The 23,907-nt window shown below is 34.8% G+C and overlaps 1 protein-coding gene across 1 annotated transcript in view; it reads right to left on the reverse strand.

Annotated features, from left to right (window-relative positions):
• Window positions 1-23,907, reverse strand: part of LOC128159602 (inter-alpha-trypsin inhibitor heavy chain H3-like) — a 40,838-nt gene that overhangs the window by 8,639 nt on the left and 8,292 nt on the right. The window contains exons 2-10 of the mRNA XM_052822743.1: window positions 16,896-17,053; window positions 15,833-15,943; window positions 13,838-14,085; window positions 9,215-9,378; window positions 8,574-8,865; window positions 6,333-7,042; window positions 5,017-5,089; window positions 4,325-4,414; window positions 2,824-2,937 (exon numbers count right to left, since the gene is read on the reverse strand). Of these exons, the coding sequence (XP_052678703.1) occupies window positions 2,824-2,937; window positions 4,325-4,414; window positions 5,017-5,089; window positions 6,333-7,042; window positions 8,574-8,865; window positions 9,215-9,378; window positions 13,838-14,085; window positions 15,833-15,943; window positions 16,896-17,053 (1,960 nt within the window). The remainder of the gene's footprint in view (window positions 1-2,823; window positions 2,938-4,324; window positions 4,415-5,016; window positions 5,090-6,332; window positions 7,043-8,573; window positions 8,866-9,214; window positions 9,379-13,837; window positions 14,086-15,832; window positions 15,944-16,895; window positions 17,054-23,907) is intronic.

Consider the following 23,907-nt stretch of genomic DNA (forward strand, 5'->3'; position numbering starts at 1 on the left):
ATGAAAGAATAAAACAAAGCAAAAAAGGTGAACAAACTCACATACCCGACGCTCGTACAATGTACATACATGTAATTTAACAATGCTTATACTCTTGATGAATGATAGTGTACATGCATGTACTAAATACACAAAATAATTAAATAAAGGGACATAAAACCGGGGAAAACTTATCACATCAAAACTTTCTGCAAATATACACACCTGTACTTTTGCCGTAAACAACAACTTAAGTCAAAGTACAAAGGAGCCTACAGTAACAGATGATTATGGAATCCTAAATCTGTGGTAATATGTACATCTACACACTCCGTAATTTATAAATAAAGTTCCTTGAAATTCTATCGGTTGGTTTTAAAGGAGAAGTGCTAATTTAATGTTTGAATAGTTTACTAGTATTCAATACTGGTCAACTTTCTAAGTTAAAAAGGACCAGAATTCCGGAAAAGAACCTTTGAAATTTAAAATTGTTGATTATAAGCACATTTAATTCCTAAAGCCTATACACGTGTAAAACTGTATCTTTATTAAATTATGTGCAGTGATAGATAGATAGATAGAGAGAGAGAGATAGATAGATAGATAGATAGATAGATAGATAGATAGATAGATAGATAGATAGATAGATAGATAGATAGATAGATAGATAGATAGATAGATAGTTAGTTAGATAGATAGATAGATAGATAGATAGTTAGATAGATAGATAGATAGATAGATAGATAGATAGATAGATAGATAGATAGATAGATAGATAGATAGATAGATATTCCCATTATTAACATAGGATAAAGGACAATGCAGAATAGGTGTGACGTATGTGTCTACAGTAGGATCAGAACGATGGATAATTGACGTTTCAGTAATTATCCCATCAAAAGCCCTTTAGAGTGGCATCAATCAATTTTATGATAAGAAATGTCTCTCAATACCCCATTCTTCTCTAGAAGTTAATGAGAAGAATTCAATTAATGTAGGCTAATTTGATGCTTAATCTAATTAATAAAATATGGGTCATGCATTTTTGTGAGTAATTGGTTAAGTTTCTTTTTGTTTGATTTGCACTACCGGTTTCACTTACTACATGAATATTCAGTTAATTACTTCCAACAATTGTTCTATTGTTCAATGTTGATGATTTTGTGTAATAATCACGAGTTTTACACTGTCGTTTTTATCAAACAATAGCTAATTTGACCGAAAAGTACACGAATGATGGGTTTAATTGTAAAATTTATACAAACATAAAAAAGGAAATCCTGTTTTAAACCGTTTTTAAGCGAATGCTAAATAAGGGAAAAATCAAACTTTACGAATTACTAAACAAGAACAAAAGCATCATTAACTTGGAGGTTCATATATATATATAATTGTTAAATGTAGCCATCAATGTTTCCCCCCTCCCCTTCCATGTTAATAAACTCATACAACCGTGCAGGCTAATGACCACAGCATCGTCATTAAATGAATGAATGCAGATTCATTTACATGTAATAAATAATTCAGACGAGAAATGGATATTATTTATGCATACTTGTATAATTGAGGTAGCAGCAGGGCGCACCTGATGAGTGTGCTCCCATCACATAGACAGAGGAGATTGCCCCGCCCATGTCAGACACGGCCATTAACTCACACCTTACTAATTGTTATCAGAAAACAAAAACACTGTAAGCTTGATTCGTGCGTGCGCACACTGGCAAAGTTCAACTTTGCTTGATTTAAATATAGAGTTCATATAATGAAACGACATTATTTTTTTTAAAATCACATTTCTTGAATTGTGTCCTACTAAATACCCGATCAAATTTTATGTCATTTCTTTATTTACATACTCTACAGATATATAAACTTTGATTTTTGTGATCGGCCGCGATTGATCACGGTTGTGTCATAACGAGGCATCCGGCACACCTCACTATTTGCACACACATGACGTAATTACTTACATGTAGTTAAAATTAGCATGCAGTGATATCTTCATGTAAACGTTAATTAATAGTTCTAGAACTTAGGAACATTAAAATGTTGATGTATTTGACCTGAGAATGTACCATATACAGTTACATTGTGCAGGTTTTGTTTTTCTAAAAATCCTATAGGAATTAAATTCCCTATAGGAGAAAAGTCTTTTCTGCAGGAATTTGTTACAGACAGGTAGTTAATCTTTAGGAAATTAAGATTTCCTATCTGATTTTAAAATCCTGAGGGAGTTTTGTGTAAATTTTCTAGAAATTTAAACTCCTACAGAAAATTCTTTTATTCCGATAGGAAATTCCAAATACCCTGTGGGAAAATTGTTTTTCCATGGAAAAATTCTTTTTTCTTTAAGAATTTATTTTTGAATGGTTAAAATATCTCACCTGACAGGTGAGATACATTGATAACAGAAGTGGTTATAAACTTTCTAAGTAGTGGTCTATTACAATTTGCCGTATTTCAATTTTTCGATACATGCAGCTTAGACGGGTGTGAAAATGCCACCTTAGCACTGGCATTATCCGGCACAGTTTGAAGAAAATTTGTACACACACTCAGTATTTTAACAATCAATGACTATCACCGGCATTGACTTTCCCTGAGATAATGTATTTTCAGAATTCCAATTTATGAATGTAGCCGACCCTGACCCACTCACAAGTAATTTCGTCCTTTACCAGCCCTGACCCACTTACCAGATATCTCGTACTTTGCCAGCCCTGATTCACTTACCAGATATCTCGTCCTTTACCAGCCCTGACCCACTTACCAGATATCTCGTCCTTTACCAGCCCTGACCCACTTACCAGATATCTCGTCCTTTACCAGCCCTGACCCACTTACCAGATATCTCGTCCTTTACCAGGTTGAATATGTCGCCCTCATTCCCCATCACATCAAAACAGACGGAATCCTTCAGACCTTTCACGCGAACAATGAAATGGGGGTCACTATCAACTAGGTAAAAGAAACCAAACTTAACACACACACCCATATATATATATATATATATATATATATGTATATATCTGCATAATAATGTTTTATATTCCTGGAAAACTGTTTTAAAACTGTCTATTTATTATCCCTTAACTTATTAATATACAAGTATATTACAAAATAAATTGTTTCAGTAGTAGAATAAAGTATGGACCGGAAGAGTGATTGTAAATTAAAAAAAAAAAGCAACAGCAATATAAACAAGAGGCCCAAGGGCCACATCGCTCACCTGAGGAACAATAGGTATGATTATAAAATCAGCTTAATGGAGTCATAATACAAACTATCTGGACAATGTACAATAATACATGTAGATCCTGTATAAATCAAATTCATTTTTCCCCCTGGCTATTCTTATGTTTATAATCTGACATTAATCCCTTTTCTAATAGGATGATTTTATAGTCATATCACATGTTGAGTATTGCAGTTCTCAAAAAGATCCTTAACAATTGTTTATATATGGGATATAAAGCTACATCAAACTCTGAACCTTCTTGTGTGGCCAAAGAATTGTCCTGGAGCCAAAGTCTTTACAATTATAAAGAATCATCTGGCTGATTAGTTTTTGAGAAGAACATTTTCGCTATATATTCCTATGTAAAACTTTAACAACAACCCCCTCCCCCCCCCCCCCAATGTGGCCTCACCCTACCCCCAGGGATCATGATTTTCACAACTTTGAATCTACACTACCTGAGGATGCTTCCACACAAGTTTCAAATTTCCTTGCTGATTAGTTTCTGAGAAGAAGATTTTTAAAGATTTACTCTATATATTCCTATGTAAAACTTCGACCCCCATTGTGGCCCCACTCTTCCCCCGGAGGTCATGATTTTCTCAACGTTGAATTGACTCTACCTGAGGATGCTTCCACACAAGTTTCAAATTTCCTGGCTTTATAATTCCTGAGAAGATTTTTGAAATTTTCTCAAAAATTTTTCATTAATTTCTAATCATCTCCCCTTTAAAAAGGATGTTGCCGTTTATTTTCACAACTTTGAATCCCTTTTGCCTAGGGATGACTTGTGCCAAGTTTGGTTGAAATTGGCCCAATAGTTCTTGAGAAGATGTTGAAAATGTGAAAGGTTTACGGACAGACGGACGGACAGACGGACGACAGACAAAATGTGATCAGAAAATCTCACTTGAGCTTTCAGCTCAGGTGAGCAAAAAAAGAATTAAATAAGCTGAAAGAAAACCACGACCAAATAAGAAAAATAAAATATTTAAAAAGTACCGACCGTGTCTATCATCAATCAAAATATTTAATTTAAACTCGTATATATATATGCAGCGTTTATTCTCCCTCATTGATATTCAGACAGACGTTTATTTTTTTTACCAAAAGACAGCTTGTTCCGTTTCAGTTCCAAGCTCCCCTTTAGTGTGTCTCCCCACACAGAGTAAGGGCTGTCGTTCAACCGTAAGTCAGCTGAAATGTTAAAATCCTCTGTTCTTATCATAATATACTAGAAAGTATCAGAAAATGGTTCACAGTGAAGCAAAAGTGAAAGTAGGTTCGTCAATTTTATAGTATTCTTAAGTATCAGAAAATAGAACAGAAAAAGCCTCCTCATTTATACACTTACAACACATATAAAACAAGTCATATAGGAAAGGAAATTAGAAGTTAATTTTCTCATATAAGTATAACAATCCAAGTATTAAAACTGATCAGGCAGTCTTGAGCCAAAAAGATGTTCACCATTACAGTATATTAAAAATTACATGACTAAATTGAACTAATTTAGAATTTCAAAAGAATTCCAAGAAAAGAATTTGACAGCTTGATAATTTATGATACTTAATAACCTAATATATACAAATACATCTTCAAACACTACAATTATATGCACTGAATATCAAATTTCATAGAAGTGATTTATGTTTCAAAATATACAAATTACATGGAATGATGTTCTGTGTAGCCAAGTGGAGGCATTCTAGTAAAGTATTTTAATAAATTCTGCTTTCTATCTGAAATTAGTTAACCGAAATTCCGGAACTAAAATAAGAAGATGACTGCACACTCACCGCTGGGCCGGATGACGTTCTCGTCCTGGGGCCTGGTGACGACCATGGAGGTTAGAGGGGTCACAAAGTTGTACTGTAACAAAAAACACACCAAACATAAAGCCACCTCTAATAACTGAATTGTTCCGACCCAGTGTTTTAAACAAATTAGTAGTTTAGTAGGGAAACTATTATTGTTGTTTTATTTCAAACGCAAAAAATGAAGAAAAAAACATTGTTTAGGTTAAAGGAAAGCTCTGAAAACAACCGAAATTTTAAGAAACTAAAAAATAAAGAATGTTAATTTAAAAAGTATTAGATAGAATCGATGCTTTTTTATTAACCGATAGAAATCGGAAGTGAATTGTGTTGAATTGTTTTTGTATGACCAGAACATAATAGCAGTAAAAAATGTACGATTTATGATTGGTGAATTAAATGCTGAAACCAACTGCCTTTGTTTAACGATATCGTTTTTTTCAAAATTTCATGCTTATCTTTCACTTTGATCTTACTTGCTACAATACGGTAAAATAGGCTGGGTGGCCAACAAACAACTCAAATCTACCAGGTACCTTTATTTGTTTAGCTATATACTATTACATATTATTAAACTTTCATGATAAATACAAACACCTGATTGGTTAAGAAGCAGTTTAAATTTCTATCACGCTCAGCCTTAGCAACACACTTGGCAACGGGTAACACAACGAACTGTAACATGCGCCTAAATTATGCGCATACGCGGTTCGCCGTGGATTTCATTCATGTTACTCCTATATAAAAGCAGTAGATTTTTCTTTAAACTTAAGACAGTCAGAATACTAGAATTGATAGTGCCTGTTTGTGAGGGTAACAGTTAATATGACACTCCGAGAAAACTATCGTTACCCTCCCAAACAGGCACTATTTATATAGTAACAAAATACCAAGAAATTTATCTCTCAAATGTGGGCATGTTTTCTTTATTCTATACGAAGCCTTTCTTCTAGAAGGAGATCAGTTAAGTCTTATATTTAATGGTCGCAACTATCGAACCGACCCTCTTAAAGTTCTGAGTCATTTCTGCATGACTTATCTTAATTAATTACCAAATTTTTCAGTGTATACATAGCTAAGATAAGACAATCCTGTTCAGTTAAATATTTTGTCGCAATAATACTGACAGATGAAAGTTCAAATTTGACTTTCTTGTGAATGAATTTTATGATATAAGTATTGCAGTGCATACTCTACTTAATTTCAATTCACAAATGTCAAACTCTAATTGATTTAGGTACTCTACTCTATTAAAAATCCATAAAACACTTCATTTAGGCTACAATTTACATAATTACCTTCAGAGCCAGTTCAAGTGCCTTTCGTTTGAGTTCGGTTCTGGCAGTAGCATTCCGTTCACGGAGTCTGTTTATTAATAGCTGTTTGATTGTCATGTAGGCCCATATCTTCTCAGTAATGTCGGAGAAATTCGAGGCCACTAATTCACTTGGAGCGTTCTGAATCAGATCAAAGATATTATTCCCAGTAGCTGTCCGCCATTCCAGGGGGCCTTTAGAGCTCGTCCCGCAGATTTCTAACGTCATGGCTGACACGTTGACTTCGGACACCTTTCCTGAAATCACAATTTCCGACCCCTCAAAGAAAATCGGATAAATCGTATTGGTGACAGATTTCCCTACCACCGTGTCATCCAGATACCGGAAGGTTAAGTTAGACAGCAGTGTGGAGGCGACTTCGCCATAGAACCCCGTCAGTTGTAGAGAAGCATCCGACTCCTCGTAGATCTTCCTGACAAACCCGTTGTTCTGGGCTGACAGCTTCTTCAGGAAGCCATAGTCCGCCTCGTCCCCGAACGACAGACTGAAGATAGGCACCTTGTCCTTGTTCCGGCTGCTAATGGTGTCCAGGATTTTGGAGTTGTCCATCTCCCCCTCTGTGGCGTATCCGTCCGTCAGGAAGATCATCAGGGAGGCGTAGGTCGGGTCCCTCTCGTCATCCTCCTGGAGCAGGTCCATGCCCTCGCTCAGGGCGTCATTGATGTTGGTCCCTGCACAGGAAAATAAACTGATACAGTAACGATCAAAACCAACCTAACAGACAGTACTTTCAGGGTTTACTCAGGGTTTACTCCGGGTTTACTAGAGTGGACCCAGAGTAAACCCAAAGTAAACCCCAATCAGAAAAGAAGTATACACCTGAAGCAGACGCTACTTATGTATTTGGAATATACAATGGGTGGGGATTAATAGAGACAGTAAGATAATTAGATAAAAGACGGGTCTGGTTCACATTTTAATGTTTAAAGAGGACCACAAAACCAAACCGAGTAAACCCAAATAAGACAATGAGTGGAACCAAAGTAAACCCAAACTGGAAACAAATTTTCCAAAAGTGAACCCAGAGAAAACCAAAAGTACACCACGAAAGTTAGGGTTTAGTTAGGTTGACTCTGGTGCTAGGTTGGGTCTGATCGGTACTGAGAGCCATTTTAACAAAACGTTGAAAGTCGGGTAGTTGTGTCAAACAATGTGACATTGGTCCGTCTTTTTCATTGTGGGCCATTCAGTCATTGCTTATTGAAACCACAAGATCTGTCCGACTCTAAGGCAGCTTTAAAGTTGTTTGTGAATATTTCGCTTCAATTCATTTTCAATTCATCATGATGCAAGAAGTATAAAGTTACCGGTTTATTAACCTCAATGTCTAAGGTCTATTTAGAATTGTTCCATTATAAAAAGTATAGACCATGTGTTTTGGAAAAAAAATAAGTTTCCTTACTTATGTTTTCTAGGAATCTCCTGTTGAAATTATTTGTAAGTCAATACATGTACAACTCAACCATTTTTACATGATATGTAAGCAAGTGCTAGCCATTGTTTTCCACTCTGTAACTACATAACGACCAGGTCTATATTTTTCATTCCAAATTGAATACCTCGTATTATAATAAGAAAGAAATAGAGTTGGTTTGCATATTGGAAAATACATAGTGTAACTTATGGCTGAAGTATTACCAAATGATTATTATACATAGTGAAGTTATGGCTGTATTGCTAAAGTGTTACCAAATAATTATTCGTTACATCAATACAAAGACCCTTATTTAATACGTTTCTTTTAATCTTTATCAATCATTAAACTATGAAAAGTTTAACACTTTTTATTCCACATAAGTACATGTATCTCACTGTCAACACGTAATTGCTGCCTAGTCTAGAACTGTTAAAAATTTACTTTTAAACAACATGCATACAAAAGGTTTCATGAATCCATGACTAAGGTCATACGCTGGGAATGGAGACCAGATTTAGTCGTGTCATTTGAGATAGCGACCTAGTTAACAGTTATTACTTTTCTTTTAAAGTAAAAATACACCATTATTAATACCATTCACGTAATTTTCAAACCGAAATAGTCCAGAACGCGAGAGAGTTCCAAAAATGGCAGCGGTACCTAACCGTGCTTGAAACATAAAAGCTGATTGATGGTAGATGTTCATGACCAAATTCTTTAAGCCATCCACACTACTCAAACCTGCGCCATAGACAACATTTTAAGATCAGCAGACGATAACTTACAGCCATCAGCCTCGATGTCATTTATGAAGTTTTTGGCGGCGTTCACACTGTACTCGTTCACCTCCACCAGTGCAGAATGGTTCCACCATTTTGTGACGTCACCGTTAAACCGGATGATGTTGAACCGATCGCCCTTAGCGAGGTTTGATAAGATTTCGGACATGGCGGTCTTGAGTTGGGTTATTTTTGTGCCCAGCATAGATCCACTGTAGTCTAGGATAAACAAAACTTTTCTTTTCATTCTGGGCAGGCCTTGGGGGGCGAAGTAATGAACAAAATACCCATTGACCACCTGAAACAAAGTAATATGTTCAAAATAAGTATCCCAACAACAGAATCATCTGCCTTGCCATTCTTTATAACGGATTAATTGATAGAAGATGAGAAATTGAGACATGACAAACATGCCTGTTTAAGTTATACATGAATATAATGCATATTTAAACACATCCATGTCGCATTTCTATGTAATTTATCCAATAAAATAAAGTTCATATATAATCTGAATTTAATTTCAATGAGTTCTACATAAAACAATTTCCAAAATTAATTAAGATTGGAATTGTTTGTTTTTAAATTCAGTTGATTGCAATAATCTAGATCTGACTTGATTGAGTTCTGTTTGTATGTCCGTATCGTACCATCACTTCTCCAACATGTGTTGTCCTCTCTACATCGTATTCAACAATAAACAATCCCGACATGCCCTGTAAAGATGCGCGCTTCTGGTCTTCCGGGGACGGGTTGTACCGGATGTAGGCTGAGGTCAAGGACGGCCGCCTTATGGTGGCGTAGGTATTCCACACTACAACAGAGGCGGAAGGATACGTGAACCAGGGTGGTGATGAGTCCATGAATTTGTGGTAGAGGAATAAAAAGAACATTGGATGAGTGAAACAATAGAATAAAAGTTACTTTACAAAAGATAAACGTATGCTGGATGGTAAACAAATTAAAAAAAACAAGCAGACGCGGCGGGATACATTTACGTGGTGGATCCATGAATCGGCGGTAAAAGGGTCAGGAGAATGTTACTACTACAAAAGACGCGGCGGGATACATTTACGTGGTGGATCCATGAATCGTCGGTAAAAGGGTCAAATGTTACTACTACAAAAGACGCAGTGGGATACATTTACGTGGTGGATCCATGCATCGGCGGTAAAAGGGTCAGGAGAATGTAGCTATACACATGATATGAGGAGGCTGGATGGTAAACATATAAAACATAAAGTCTGTCCTCAACTTTTAAATACGATATTTTTGTTTGGAAACTATCATTTAGTAAACTAATCTGATTGTTTTAGTTTTAAACTATGAATATTTTCCTACAGATTTATACATGTACAGAGGTCTTCCGTTCACTGAAAATTGGCTCCACCACACAGCCGTCTTACTTAGTGTATATTTCCTTTTACAGAGTGAGACTGATTTAATTAAATAAAGCAGAATGAGCTATATTTTGCTGTGAAAAAAAATGATGTAATGGTTATTTAGCATGTGAGTACTTCCTATATGATGATTAAGGTTTAAATAGATCGTTAAATCTTAAAGAGTGAAACATTTCTCTACAGTATAACGAACCATATGTACGGGACGACAGTAATATTACCATTCTTTAATTAGAGCATCTAAAAGACGATACATGCAATAAAACAAACTCATTTTGTCCTTTTTGTACATTTTTAGCAAGTTAACAATTTCACGATAAAAAATATGTCATGAAAATTGCCGCTCATATTGCTTTAATTATAGAAGGTGTATTTATGGGAGCAACACGCGATAGTCTTCTGAAATAAATACTTACAAAAATATTTCATGTACATGTAATCTTTTATGGACTGTGTTTCTGTATGAATATTATCAATGTCATAATAAGACCAAATCATGGAAAATGCTTTTTTAAGTTTATTTTAATCCCGCTTTAACCGTTTATAACTATTTTCTTTGAGACCAATTCCAGACAGACAGCTCCATGATAAATGGCGAATTGTGAAACAAAGCGTTGTTTATGGGTTCCTAGTTTTGCATATTAACAGCGTAAAAACTTAACTATTAATTGCCCCGGTCTCATTCTGCGGAGCAGTCATACATTTCTCATTTATCTTGCAATCACGGTGTACACAAACAACAAAACGACACACTACCTGTACAGGTGTACGGTGTACGCATTGTGTGTGAAGGTCAGGGACATTTCTGTATTGATACTTCACTTTGAAAAAGATGATGCTTATATAGTAATTGTAGATCAGTCCTCTAGTCACATTCAAATAAATGGTATATAGTAGATCAGCTCACATTACCGGTACATTAACCTTTTGCTTTTTTTAACCTTTGAAGCCCAGAGCCATTCTTTATAACAGAGTGACATTCCTTTTTTTTAATTTCAATGGACCTTTTCATATAATCAGCAAATCTTGTCTGATCGTCATATACAATGCAGGTGCACATCTTCAGATGGTGTTCAACATATGTACAAATTTTCAGACGTTTTCATGGTGTAGTAAAAAAATCTATTGGGGGGGGGGGGGGACAAAACTGCGTCTACAGACAGAGAGACGGAGAGACAGACGAACAGAATGATTTCTATATACTCCCCGAACTTCGTTACAGGGATATTAAAATCAAACAGAATAAAACTTATTGATATACATTCACTGTCAACATGTCGGTCTTGAACCTGCTATGCGATGCACATTGAACTTGCATGTGCCATCTTGTACGATATTTTTCTTTGTTTCTTTTCACAAGAAAAAAATGTATGTAACAGTAGTTATTTTAAAATAAAAACGGGTATATAGACCAATTTAAAAAAAAATTTGATCAAACACTATGTTAGATTATTGTTCATGATGACAAAATAATAATTACATGACAGAAATGAATAACCACAACAAATGGTATGATATCGTTTTTGATGAGTGATACATGAATGTTAAAACTTTTTATATAGAGAGCAATAATTTTAATATGAAAAGTAACAAACAAATATAGTTTGTGATTTATTGTTATGTCTAAGATTAATGCTTCTATATTTGTTATTAGTAAACTTTATACGTAGCTTCGAGCATAAATAACACATGTCAAACCTTCGTAGAACTGACCCAGTGTTATGATCATCTACATAATGTTTGTTTTATTATTAAAATATTTTAAAGAGTGAATAATTGAAAAGCGTGAAGACATTTAAAGTCACCAACTTCATTAATTGGCTACCTGTATTCCATGCATAAGAGGTGATTTATTCCGAATAGGTTTCTATGGTAACACAAGGTGACAGCATCTTTTATTTAAATGAGAAAAAGCAAGGACAAAGTGTGTCATTAAAACTTAATGTCTGAATCTTAATTGATGAATCATTCTAATTTATTACCCAGGACGTGTAGAGAGGCTTTACACGTGTAAGATCTAATGCTTCGTAACTACGACAGCATTAACTTAAATGTTGATACATGATCCTAATTGCAATAACTTTTGAGCTATATATCTATTTATATTCATTTTATTTATTTGTCAGATCTGACATGGGTTATTCATAACAGTTTTCTTTTTTATTCTTGAAAAACCAGTTGTAAAATGTATTGCGCTGGTCAAGTATGATAATTATCCGGTTTTTATCTTCTTCTTTTTTATTTTCAATGAAACAAAGTCAACAGTGATTAACCTTCCCAATTATATTATCAACTGACTTATTAACACTGAACTAAAATGGAACATATTGGAGTTATAAAAAAAACTTTGGTTCTAACGACGACATACTCATTAGTGTTAAATTTGAATGTGGTCTTTATCAGTGGCCTTGGCCTTTTGTTCAAAATCGTGATATAACAAATGATATTACAAACACAGGTGCTTGAGGACAGGATCGACCCCCTCCCCCCGTGCACCCCACTCCCCCAAAGTATATAGACCCCGGGACTTTCTTTATTTATTGTTTATTCAATTATCATTTTCTGACATTTTTCTAATCTAACTTATTCATTCATTGCCCAAAATTTGTATGATATATGTAGATGGTCTGTTTTTAAAAAATGTTTCTTTTAGGTAATTTTGTGCAATGAATGTATAATTAGATAGAAATATGTCATAAAAGGATGATTTAATAATAACAAAATAAATAAAATCCAGGGGTCTATATACTGGGGAGGGGGGGGGGGGGTCGATCCTGTCCTCAAGCACCTGTAATAACAAGTTGCCAATTACAGTTGAGGAGACTGACCAAAAAAAGACAGAAAGACATGACGACCTGAGATTCATAGTGATGTGTTACCTAGGACATGATGTTACAGACTTGGAACTCATCTTTGTATTTATCTTATTCAAGTACAAAACATTTCATTCAGGGCATACATATTACTGTGTAATTAAGAGGGCTGGATGGTCGCAGCCATATTAAAATTGTATTTGATCTCACTTAAAAGAAAAGTTCTTTATAAAAATGCATATGGAAATGCCTAAATTAAACAGTTAAAGCATAATCGTTGACTTTCTCTCTACTAAATAATAGTTTATGGCTAAACAGATCATATCTTTACATGTTCGATAGAACTGATGGTCAGTTAATGACCCTCCAGCCTCATTATCATCAACAGATTAAATCTTTATCGGCTCACACGGTACGTGACATTACTGGGTGTAGTCAATGAAATAATAAAATATTTCTAAACTCTTATATAAAAAATATTTTCTTTGACGCATCATGTGGGAATTTATGCATAGAAGAAATTATGATTTAAATATATGATATGCTAGATTGATATCTAATTAGTTAAACAATGCACTTAAAAACAGTGAAAGAAACATTTATAGTTATACGCGTACCTATATATTGTTTTTAAACTGCTTAAAAGTGAAATTAGTATTTTTATATCGTAGTCTTGTCTGATTCTATTTGAATTACTGATTATAGATTTTTTTCAAGAAATAAAGGATTTGAAACCCAGCGGATACAAATATTTTGAGAATAAACTTTCCATCATCCAGAGGATCTAGCGGGTTTTCATTGACTTTGTTAAATAATGTGGAATAATCAATATTCCCAAGGCCTCAGATTTTGCTCATTTCGCGGTAACGCTTTATATATAATGCCGTTATAAACCAACGAAGTGAAAAGTCAACGATTATAAAACATTATACCCATATCATTTCAAATCCACAATAAAACAGTTAAACAAACCTTTAAATTAATAAATCGCGAAAATTGTCCATTCGCAAAAATTAGCCCAGGCGAATTTTAATGATGTTCCAGTGCATATACTACTCACGGCTGTTCTGGTGTTCTGTCAGAATATCGTCTCTGAGCGGTGGCACATGGAGCTGTGTGATGGCACGTGACTCCTGAATGGTGACCTCCACCAGCAGACTGTCCACGATCTGACCCGGATTGACGTAGATCGTGTGGTCGTAGTTCCCGCGCCGCCGCTGGAGCAGTTCATTGTAGGTCAGGGTGAAGGTCACCTCGCTGAAGGCCGCGATATTTATAGAAATCTTGAACTTGTTTGTGTCCCTTGGTCTGAAAGGAAATGTTTCATGTTACCTGTATATTACGCACAACCTAGATGCATCATGATGTACTTTATTGGTAGACTTGTTTTTGTGTGTGTCTGGTACAAATACCTTATTTCAACGTGTACTTGTACCGAATACAGATACTTAAATTGTTTCTATGTGTACCGAATACAGTAACTTGTTTCTATGTGTACCGGATTCAGCTACATGTTTCTATGGCTCCAAGATACAATTACTTGTTTCTATGTGTACCGGATACAGTTGATTGTTTCTATGGCTACCGGATACAATTACTTGTTTCTATGTGTACCGGATTCATCTACATGTTTCTATGTGTACCGGATACAGTTAGCTGTTTGTATGTGTACCGGATACAGTTACTTGTGTCTAGGTGTACCGGATACAGTTACTTGTTTCTATGTGTACCGGATACAGTTACTTGTGTCTAGGTGTACCGGATACAGTTACTTGTTTCTATGTGTACCGGATACAATTACTTGTGTCTAGGTGTACCGGATACAGTTACTTGTTTCTATGTGTACCGGATACAATTACTTGTGTCTAGGTGTACCGGATACAGTTACTTGTTTCTAGGTGTACCGGATACAATTACTTGTTTCTATTTGTACCGGATACAGTTCCTTGTTTCTAGGTGTACCGGATACAGTTATTTGTTTCTATGTGTACCGGATACAATTACTTGTGTCTAGGTGTACCGGATACAGTTACTTGTTTCTATTTGTACCGGATACAGTTACTTGTTTCTAGGTGTACCGGATACAATTACTTGTTTCTATTTGTACCGGATACAGTTCCTTGTTTCTAGGTGTACCGGATACAGTTATTTGTTTCTATGTGTACCGGATACTATTACTTGTGTCTAGGTGTACCGGATACAATTACTTGTTTCTATTTGTACCGGATACAGTTCCTTGTTTCTAGGTGTACCGGATACAGTTATTTGTTTCTATGTGTACCGGATACTATTACTTGTGTCTAGGTGTACCGGATACAATTACTTGTTTCTATGTGTACCGGATACAATTACTTGTGTCTAGGTGTACCGGATACAATTACTTGTTTTCTAGGTGTACCGGATACAATTACTTGTGTCTAGGTGTACCGGATACAGTTACTTGTTTCTATTTGTACCGGATACAGTTACTTGTTTCTATTTGTGCCGGATACAGTTACTTGTTTCTATGTGTACCGGATACAGTTACTTGTTTCTAGGTGTACCGGATACAGTTACTTGTTTCTATGTGTACCGGATACAGTTACTTATTCTTTATACCGAATTGGGTACAGTACCTTGTTTCTATGTGTCCACCTAACTGCCCCGTCAACCTGGCGTTTTTGTTATTTACACTGTGTGTTGCATTACGAATACCTTGTTTTTAAATGTGTGTGATACAATACTTATATCTACACATATATGTACCTTGGACAATCCCTCGTCTCTATATGATGCTTATCTCTACACGTATATGTACCTGGGACAGTTCCTCGTCTCTATATAATATTTGGAGTTTACACCAAGTATATAATACTTGGTGTTTTTATACCTGGTACGTTAACTGGTTTGTATATCTACCGGATAAAGTACCATGTTTCTATATATACTTGATAAAGTTCAATGTTTCTCTGTGTACCGGGTACAGTATCTTATGTCTAAACATACCGGGTACAGTTCATTGTCTCTATATATACCAAGTACATTTCTTCGTCTCTATATATTCCGGGTACAGTACCTGGTTTCTATGTGCCCTGCTGACTGCCCCATCCACCGGGCGTTTTCGTAAGTGTTCTTAGCTACCTCCTTTTCCTTGATTTCTCCCAGATAAACATTTCCGTCAATCTCTCTACAAAAAACTACATCATTACATGTACAAAAGTTGCTTCCCACCAATTACCACTACATTTTCATTTTTATGGGCTAAATTGTACGCAGTAGGGCTACTTTTAAGTCTTTTCTATTGTTATCTGAATAACACTATGTTACAGAAGCCAGTATCAATGTCGTACATACATGTATGTAATTGACAACAATAGAGTTAGATGCTCTAGCATTATATTTTGTTATCACCTTAACTCACATCATTTTAAATAAGCCAGGAAGGAAATGTAATCTCTAATTATATAAAGTTCCTGGGATAAATTTTCTACTTTTATCTTTATCCCTCAACTTTTTTTTTACAACTACAACAGTTTGTAAGGGAATACATTTATGAAGCAATGAAAGCAACTGGTGAAATATAGAAGAACACACACAATAATGTGTCGGCAATGTACATTAAACAACTTAGGGAAGGGGGGTGGGGGTAGCCTAAGGGTCCTCCACACACTTGGGGAAAGTTCTGCCTATAAGCCCATTCTTCTAAATTACGTAAAGATATGGATTTTTTGTTCGACTTGAAAATGACCCTAAAAAACTCACTTTTTGGAGGAAAATCAACTTTTTGAAATTTTACCAGTGTTCATGAAAATAGAAACCCCTGCAGTATTCGAAGTCGGAACCTGCGAGTTGGTAGACTGAAGGAACACCAACTGCGCCACAGAGACAGAAAACAAATATTGGTTGTATAAACTGTTTCACAATGCGCTAAAATGTTGTGACGTACTGTCGTAAAAAGTAAAATCCACGGGGTGTCGAGGACCTTAAAGCATATTTGAAGTCCCAGTGACTTGCAACGATTTGGGGGGAAATTACGTCCAATGGGAGAGATAAGGCAAATAAACATACAAAAAACAACAACAACACGTGACAACGATTGTACGCAAAGAAAAACTATAATTGGAAAGATGGGATCTTACAGCGTGAAGTTTGAAATGAATGCTGCATCCGGTAACGTGACCTCAAAGAAGGTTTCCGTTGCTCTGACGTCATCGTTAATTATAGTACTGGTAACACTAGTGGACGAAAAACGGTACAGTATACTGGACTTGATGTGGAGAGATACTACTTTGGTTGTCTGAAGAAAAAAATACAACACAATAGGTTTGATGTCGTATATACAGTAAATATTCCAGAATTCAGACTAATTAAGAAAAAGTGTCCATGCACATTAAAGGAATCTGTAAGAAAAGTATATTATTAAAACCATTGCATAAGATTAGTACATCGAGTTAGGCAAAGCAATAAACATGTAATTCAAAAGTGGCAATAAAAAGAATATTTATGCTCAGACTATTCGCCTTAAAGATATAAAATTCTAGCATGCGTTCTACTTAAAAATGATGGGGAGAAAGTTTGATTTGGGAAAATGGGGTCAACAGAAAGTTTATCGCTACATGTAATTATAGACAATAGAAGTCCCTAGTGTATTCGAACGCGGGACCCGCGGCGTACAAGTCTTGTCCTGGTCTCATTGGGTCTTATTTTGGAAATATAAATAGTTTCACAGTGGGTTGAATTCGCCATGTCGTGACATTCTCTTATAAAAAGTAAAAGTCCCTTGGTGCCTAGGACATTTATTATTATGGCACACCGACGTGTAACCTTTTTACTTTAATTTAAGTGCATGCCTGTTATTTTTTTTTTATAAAAGCGTAAACGGTCGATATTCGTTCAGATATTGTTATTTTAAAGGAATAAGGAATCATTCTTTGAGTATAATGTGTTTTAATATCGGTCGGAGCGGGGTCAAATCCAAAAGAGACCAAAGGGTTTTATGATAGATTTGACCAAACTCCGACCGAAATTATCACCTCGTAATATTCAATTATGATTCCTTTTTACTTATATACTAAGTATATATTATTTCCAATTAATACACTTTAAAAAAACATTATGTTAAAACCACTATTTTCTTTGTAGCACATACTACGTGTATATTTGTATTACTACGCGGCGCAGCCAATATCGACTCATGTTTTATGAAGTTATTTAGGGCTTTATGGTTTAAATGTTCTGATGAAAATGTAAATATAATATTCTCGAGCTTCAGTTTGCTAGTATGTACAATTTGTGATAGAATGGAGAAAGGTTATCAAACATGGTTACATAAGAAGGTGTATACTACTCGTGTATTCCTTGATGTACATGTATATTCAAAGTACATAGTCGTAAAACAATATGTAATTTATCAATACATATATTCAACATGCATAGTTGTTGTTGTCATTTATTAGTTTCTATAAGCAGGCTCGCTTTTATATTCAGATAATACTTAAGTGTAGTTTTTGATTCTCTGAAAAATGAGATGCATATCAACAAATTATAACTTGTGACATTTTTACTTATAATTTTTAAGTATTATTTTCTTCAGCTGCGTTTTACAAGGTTTTGGAATGAATGTTGTCTCTTTGATTTAATGATATATTGAGTACGCTTGATTTACTAACACCGTTGAGGCCGTGTTGTTTATTGTTTATTCATTTTTTGATTAAGCCCAATGGCATATCAGATCATTTAACATATAAAACAAAGTAAAGGGTTTGAAATACCGACAGTGTGATACAAAGACAGTGCGCCAGAACATACAGTAACTCCATAATCTTTTATAATAAATATACTTAAAATAAAACATAACTTTCCCATGCATCAACCAGTGTAAACTCTCCCTACTTTAGTGCCGTGGTGTAGACATGGTGTTCACACACTTTAGTGCACTAAGTCTGGGGCACACGTTGAAAGGCGAAACACTTTTAAAATGTTGTCAGAGAATTGTACGATCGTAAATAGACAAATTAGTTTATGTATTTAATAGATTTTGTGTGTCAAGTTCAATTTGTATTTATGTATGAAAGTGATTTTATTTGAAATGTCATTTTCGTTTAATCTTTAAAAGGATATGATAAAAAATTTACCATATCAAACATATTTCTTTCTTCACTTTTAGAATAAAGTTATGGAATATCCCAATACGTTTTATACGTATATGAAACATTCATTTGATTCCTCAAAAAAAAGTTTTAAGTACACAAACAAATCAACAGACATCAGATCCCCTGTACAAAGCATTTTTGGGAGTTGATTTTAATCAACTCTCCTATGCTGTTACACAAATCATTGCCGCTGACAAGACTTAGTTCTTGAAAATAATTGATAAATTCGATGTAATGTATTCTTAAGCATTGTTTTTCAAGGAACTTATTTATAAATACCTTGAAAATAGTCAGATTTTAAATGGTACGAACAATTTAAATATTTTTTGTAGTCGTATGTATTCCTACGCCAGAGTTCAATATAGTCTCGTTCAACTCGACGCTCGACTGTCTCCGTAAATCCTTGTCGGAGATTTACGGTGTCAGCCGAGCGTTTGGTTGAACGAGACTAGAGTTCAATATTGCTTGGATCGATACAATATTTGAGAAATATTTCTATTACTGTTACATAGTTTGATTGAATTAATTTTATCTTTAAATATTATTTAACATGATTAATATGAGGGTTTCTCGACATTCTTGTCGAAAAAGTCCAAAAATTCATATTATAAAAATGTGCGTTATTCAAATTAGAAACTTCATGTAATTGTAATGCAAAATCACATATCATTGATCTTAAATTATATAAACATCGACAAAATGAACTCCCGTCAGTTCTTCAGTACTTTGATTATCTTTTGTTTATATCCCCTGCTAGACTGTTGTACACCTAATAATGCTAAATTAAGTGAGCATGATGCTCATAACTCAGAGACTTAATCCGTACTGAGATGATTGTAAAGTGTTTTGACTTGCTTACAAACCCTGTACAACTATAAACACTAAAATAGGCTCCAGCAAAATCATTAGAGTCTTGAAACTAGGGATGATGCATATACCATATTTTATGTGATTAATTGCAATTTCTAAAAATTTTATGATAATGACTGTAAGTAGTAAACTGTCACCGTAGGCTGTGCATTTCTTTTACATAATTACCCATCTTACTTTCAGTTCTAAAAACAAAAAGACGACACTGCAATTAGACCTTCGGTGAGTAATACGCCAAGGAGTCCAGATTTACCAGACTATTATGAAATTATTAATTACGTTAAATGAACAAAAATAACATTGTAATTATCATTTAAAATGTGTATGGATTGCGTACGTAATTCAAAAGTTTTCTTATATATGAATATATGGGAATGGTCAATCCATCTTGATTATATAACTCTCTAATTGAAACAGTGGTGTCGAACCAGCGTTCACGTTGTAATTAATGTCGAAAAGAATAAATCTACGAATAACGTGAAGAAAATGAAATCGGTTTAGCAAAACGATAAGACAGTTATAGAATTGTGAGCGCCGAAGCTGATTCCAGGATTTCAATGCTAGACCTTGTACCACATTTTGGCAAATATCTTTGCTGCTTGTTGAAAGGTTAAGGTGGAAATCTACATAAAAGCACCGATTATACGCCGCTCGGGATTATAAGTGCGTCCAAGTAAATAAATCAAACTTTGGTAAACAACATGTTGCATTGTGACACAACCAAACAACTGTTGTTAAAACGTGCTGAACGCCCGTAAAAGTTTCACTAAGAACGTCAGAACTGTTATTCCTTCTCCGCGCTGCAATGTTGTTTTTTAGCCATTTTCATTATAAATTCCTTTGATGGTTTATATCAATGAAATGTTAGGAGCGACTTTTCACAAGAGAAAGTGTATGAAAGCCCCCAAACCTGAATTAATTAGCTTACAAGAATTTAAACGATTTCTTAGTTTATAGAATCAGAGCAGTGTGGTTCAAATTCCCGGCATTTCTCAAGTTTTAATGATGCTGAGAAGTATGATGAATCTGTGAAACAAACATTGTATCTCATGTGACTTGATTCATAATGATGCATTCATTAATTATACTGGAACATGTATACATGTACTCTAGTGAAAACAATAGCAAACCAAATACTATCTCTCTCTCTCTCTCTCTCTCTCTCTCTCTCTCTCTCCCCTTCTCTCTCTCTCTCTCTCTCTCTCTCTCTCTCTCTCTCTCTCTCTCTCTCTCTCTCTCTCTCTCTCTCTCTCACGGAGTGTATTGATCAGTTCATAAAGATACATGCAGATTGTTCATATGAAAAATCATTTTGTGAAAATCTCCAATCTCTCTCTCTCTCTCTCTCTCTCTCTCTCTCTCTCTCTCTCTCTCTCTCTCTCTCTCTTTTAATTCCTGTCGCTTACATACACACACATACAAGTACATGTTATATTCACAAGTAAATAGTCGCAAAATAAAGCTAAATGGGTCAATACGTAACTCACCTCTTGGGTTTTTTGAACAATTCGATTATAAGTACTTTATTTTCATAAGCTTTGATCTGGAGTAATGAACTTTATGAAATATTTTTGAATACCATTGTATGTCATTGATATATGAGGATTCCAATTCCACAGGTGTTTCTACATGTACCTGCTTTGTGACCTAATTGCGGTCTAATTACCTGTGTACAAAAATCATTCAAATAAAAAAAAAATTGTTTGAATAACGGTGAACAGATCTGCATCTATAATAGAACCAAATCTAATCTGTACCTAAAAGAAGAAATTCAATTAACTGAAATTGACATCTGTAATTATAATAACAGGCTTTTGATCGCTCCCTTTGATTTAATCTTTTCGCGGGTCGGTTTGACAATTGAACCTTTCTTTCAAAATCAATTGAAATGGTTAACCACACGTCACTTTAAGATTGTCGTAATTAATTCTTCTGCATATTAATGAGTCAGGTGCTGGATTAGTTTTATTCTAATGAATGGCCGACCCGCCATTAATGTCATCAGGGCCCATCAGGGACGGTAACTCGGTCAGAGAGACATCGGGTGACATAATAAGATACTTACTGCTACAAGACTGTCAGATTTAGTATCAGTCTGTCCGCAAAGTTCTATCAGCAGAAAATGCTAATCATATTTCAGACATATTCTCATAAATTAGTTGGCTTAGTCCAAGTTTATATTTTTGTAATTTACGAGAATAACTTGACTTTTAATTAGATTTTGTTTAGTTCAACACGAATGCCGGCAAACGTGGCTACGTTGTGATTTTAACCATTGTTACCTGCCAAATTGTTTGATACTGGTAAACGATTTAAATAGAGAATTAAAGATAATAATATTTTTTCAATGTTTGTCTATTTATACATCTTTATTTATATTATCTATTCCAGGCATTCATATTTAAGTCGAAGATCTACGTTTCACTTCATAAACAATGAATGCTGACCCAATTATGTAGTGTGATATTCTTATATACATTTAATAAAATATGAATATTACTTTTGTTCATATGAGATTAATCAGGAGTAAACACAAGAACATAGAAACCTATAAAAATGACAACAACCAATTTTATGTACATAACATACTCCATACTTGTACCTGCTGCGCTAAACAAGGTAGCCAATATATTGACAGGTGTGCAAAAACAGACAGACAGAGCAAAACAGGCAAAACAGTTGTAGTATACAGATAGTGCCTGTTTGGGAGGGTAATTGTTGAAATTGACACCCCGAGAAAACCATTGTCAACCGACGCGAAGCGGAGGTTGACAATGGTTTTCGAGGGGTGTCAATTTCAACAGTTACCCTCTCAAACAGGCACTAATTATCTTATTATACTGAATGTCTTATTTTTTAAGAAAATTTCATTGTTTTTATATAGAAATGAAGTGAATTCTACGGCGAACCATACGCGCATAATTTACGCGCATGTAAGAATTCGTTGTGTTACCTTTTGCCAAGTGTGTTGCTAACGCTGAGGGTTATAGAACGGATTACCAACTGCATCTAAACCAATCAGATTTCAGTATTTAACATGAAAGTATAATAATAACTGATATCAGCCCTAATCTCCCGAACATTTTTGGCATTGAAATGACTACTCCCGTTCATTAGCATCTCCATTAACAACTACTCCCAATAATCAGCGGCTAGCTGGTGCAAGAACAAAATAATTAGTTTATCTGTACGCCATGAAAAATAGTACTGAAAGCAAGCCTTAGAGCAGGTCTCAAATTAAGAACTGAATATATGGAGAAAATTGTAATTTAACCATTTGTGTCAAATCTGTTACATTTGTTTGTAGATTTCATTAGATGTACGGTTTTTAAAATGAAGCGATAGACACACATATCTACATATATATCATCCTCCCAATATAATACTATTTTAAGTTTAAATGCATATGACCTTAGAGACCACATCTGATAAATTAGTACTATAGTGAAGTGGACAGAACATTCCAATTGCCGATTTACTGTTTCTTGTTAACATTTGAATGTACAATATGTACAATTCATTATCATTTTTTTTGTCTTAACGACATAATGACCCTCTATAAAGAGAAGAAAATTATGTAAATTGTGTCCACAGAATTTACAATTAGTCTTATGATTTGGCACATTCTGTTCGGCGAAAGACAAGCATTACACGTGGTACCGTGGTAGACCTAAAATATATTTAATCTCAAAAATGTGCTACTCTAATTAAATTTGTTTTTATTTGTTTATTTGCGGAGAGAAAGCGATGCCCCCCCCCCCCCCCCCTGGGATTGTGTCTTCAACGGGCACCTGTTACCAGAAGCCGGTGAACACCTGGCCACTGCATGCAGGTGATCTCAGTGGTTGGATGTTAGCGTCTCTGAGAATTATAAGACCATGATAAAGCACCTTTCTGTGGATTCCAATAGACACCAATCAAATTAGCGCGTGCAGCAGATTGGTATTAACATGTATCGACTGTTGATTGTTTATGTAAATGCGTCTCGTCAATTAATGTTGCCCGTTTTATTGGTCTGTGTATTAATTTAATAAGTGCACGACTAAAACTAAAAAAAAAGCAATTTGATGCAAAAAGTGCATCTATGATAATCAGCCAGCTTATTTTGTTTGTTTTTTGTAAGGCAGAA

This window comes from Crassostrea angulata, chromosome 8 (assembly GCF_025612915.1).
Source record: "Crassostrea angulata isolate pt1a10 chromosome 8, ASM2561291v2, whole genome shotgun sequence".
In the NCBI taxonomy this organism is placed as follows: Eukaryota; Metazoa; Mollusca; class Bivalvia; order Ostreida; family Ostreidae; genus Magallana; species Magallana angulata.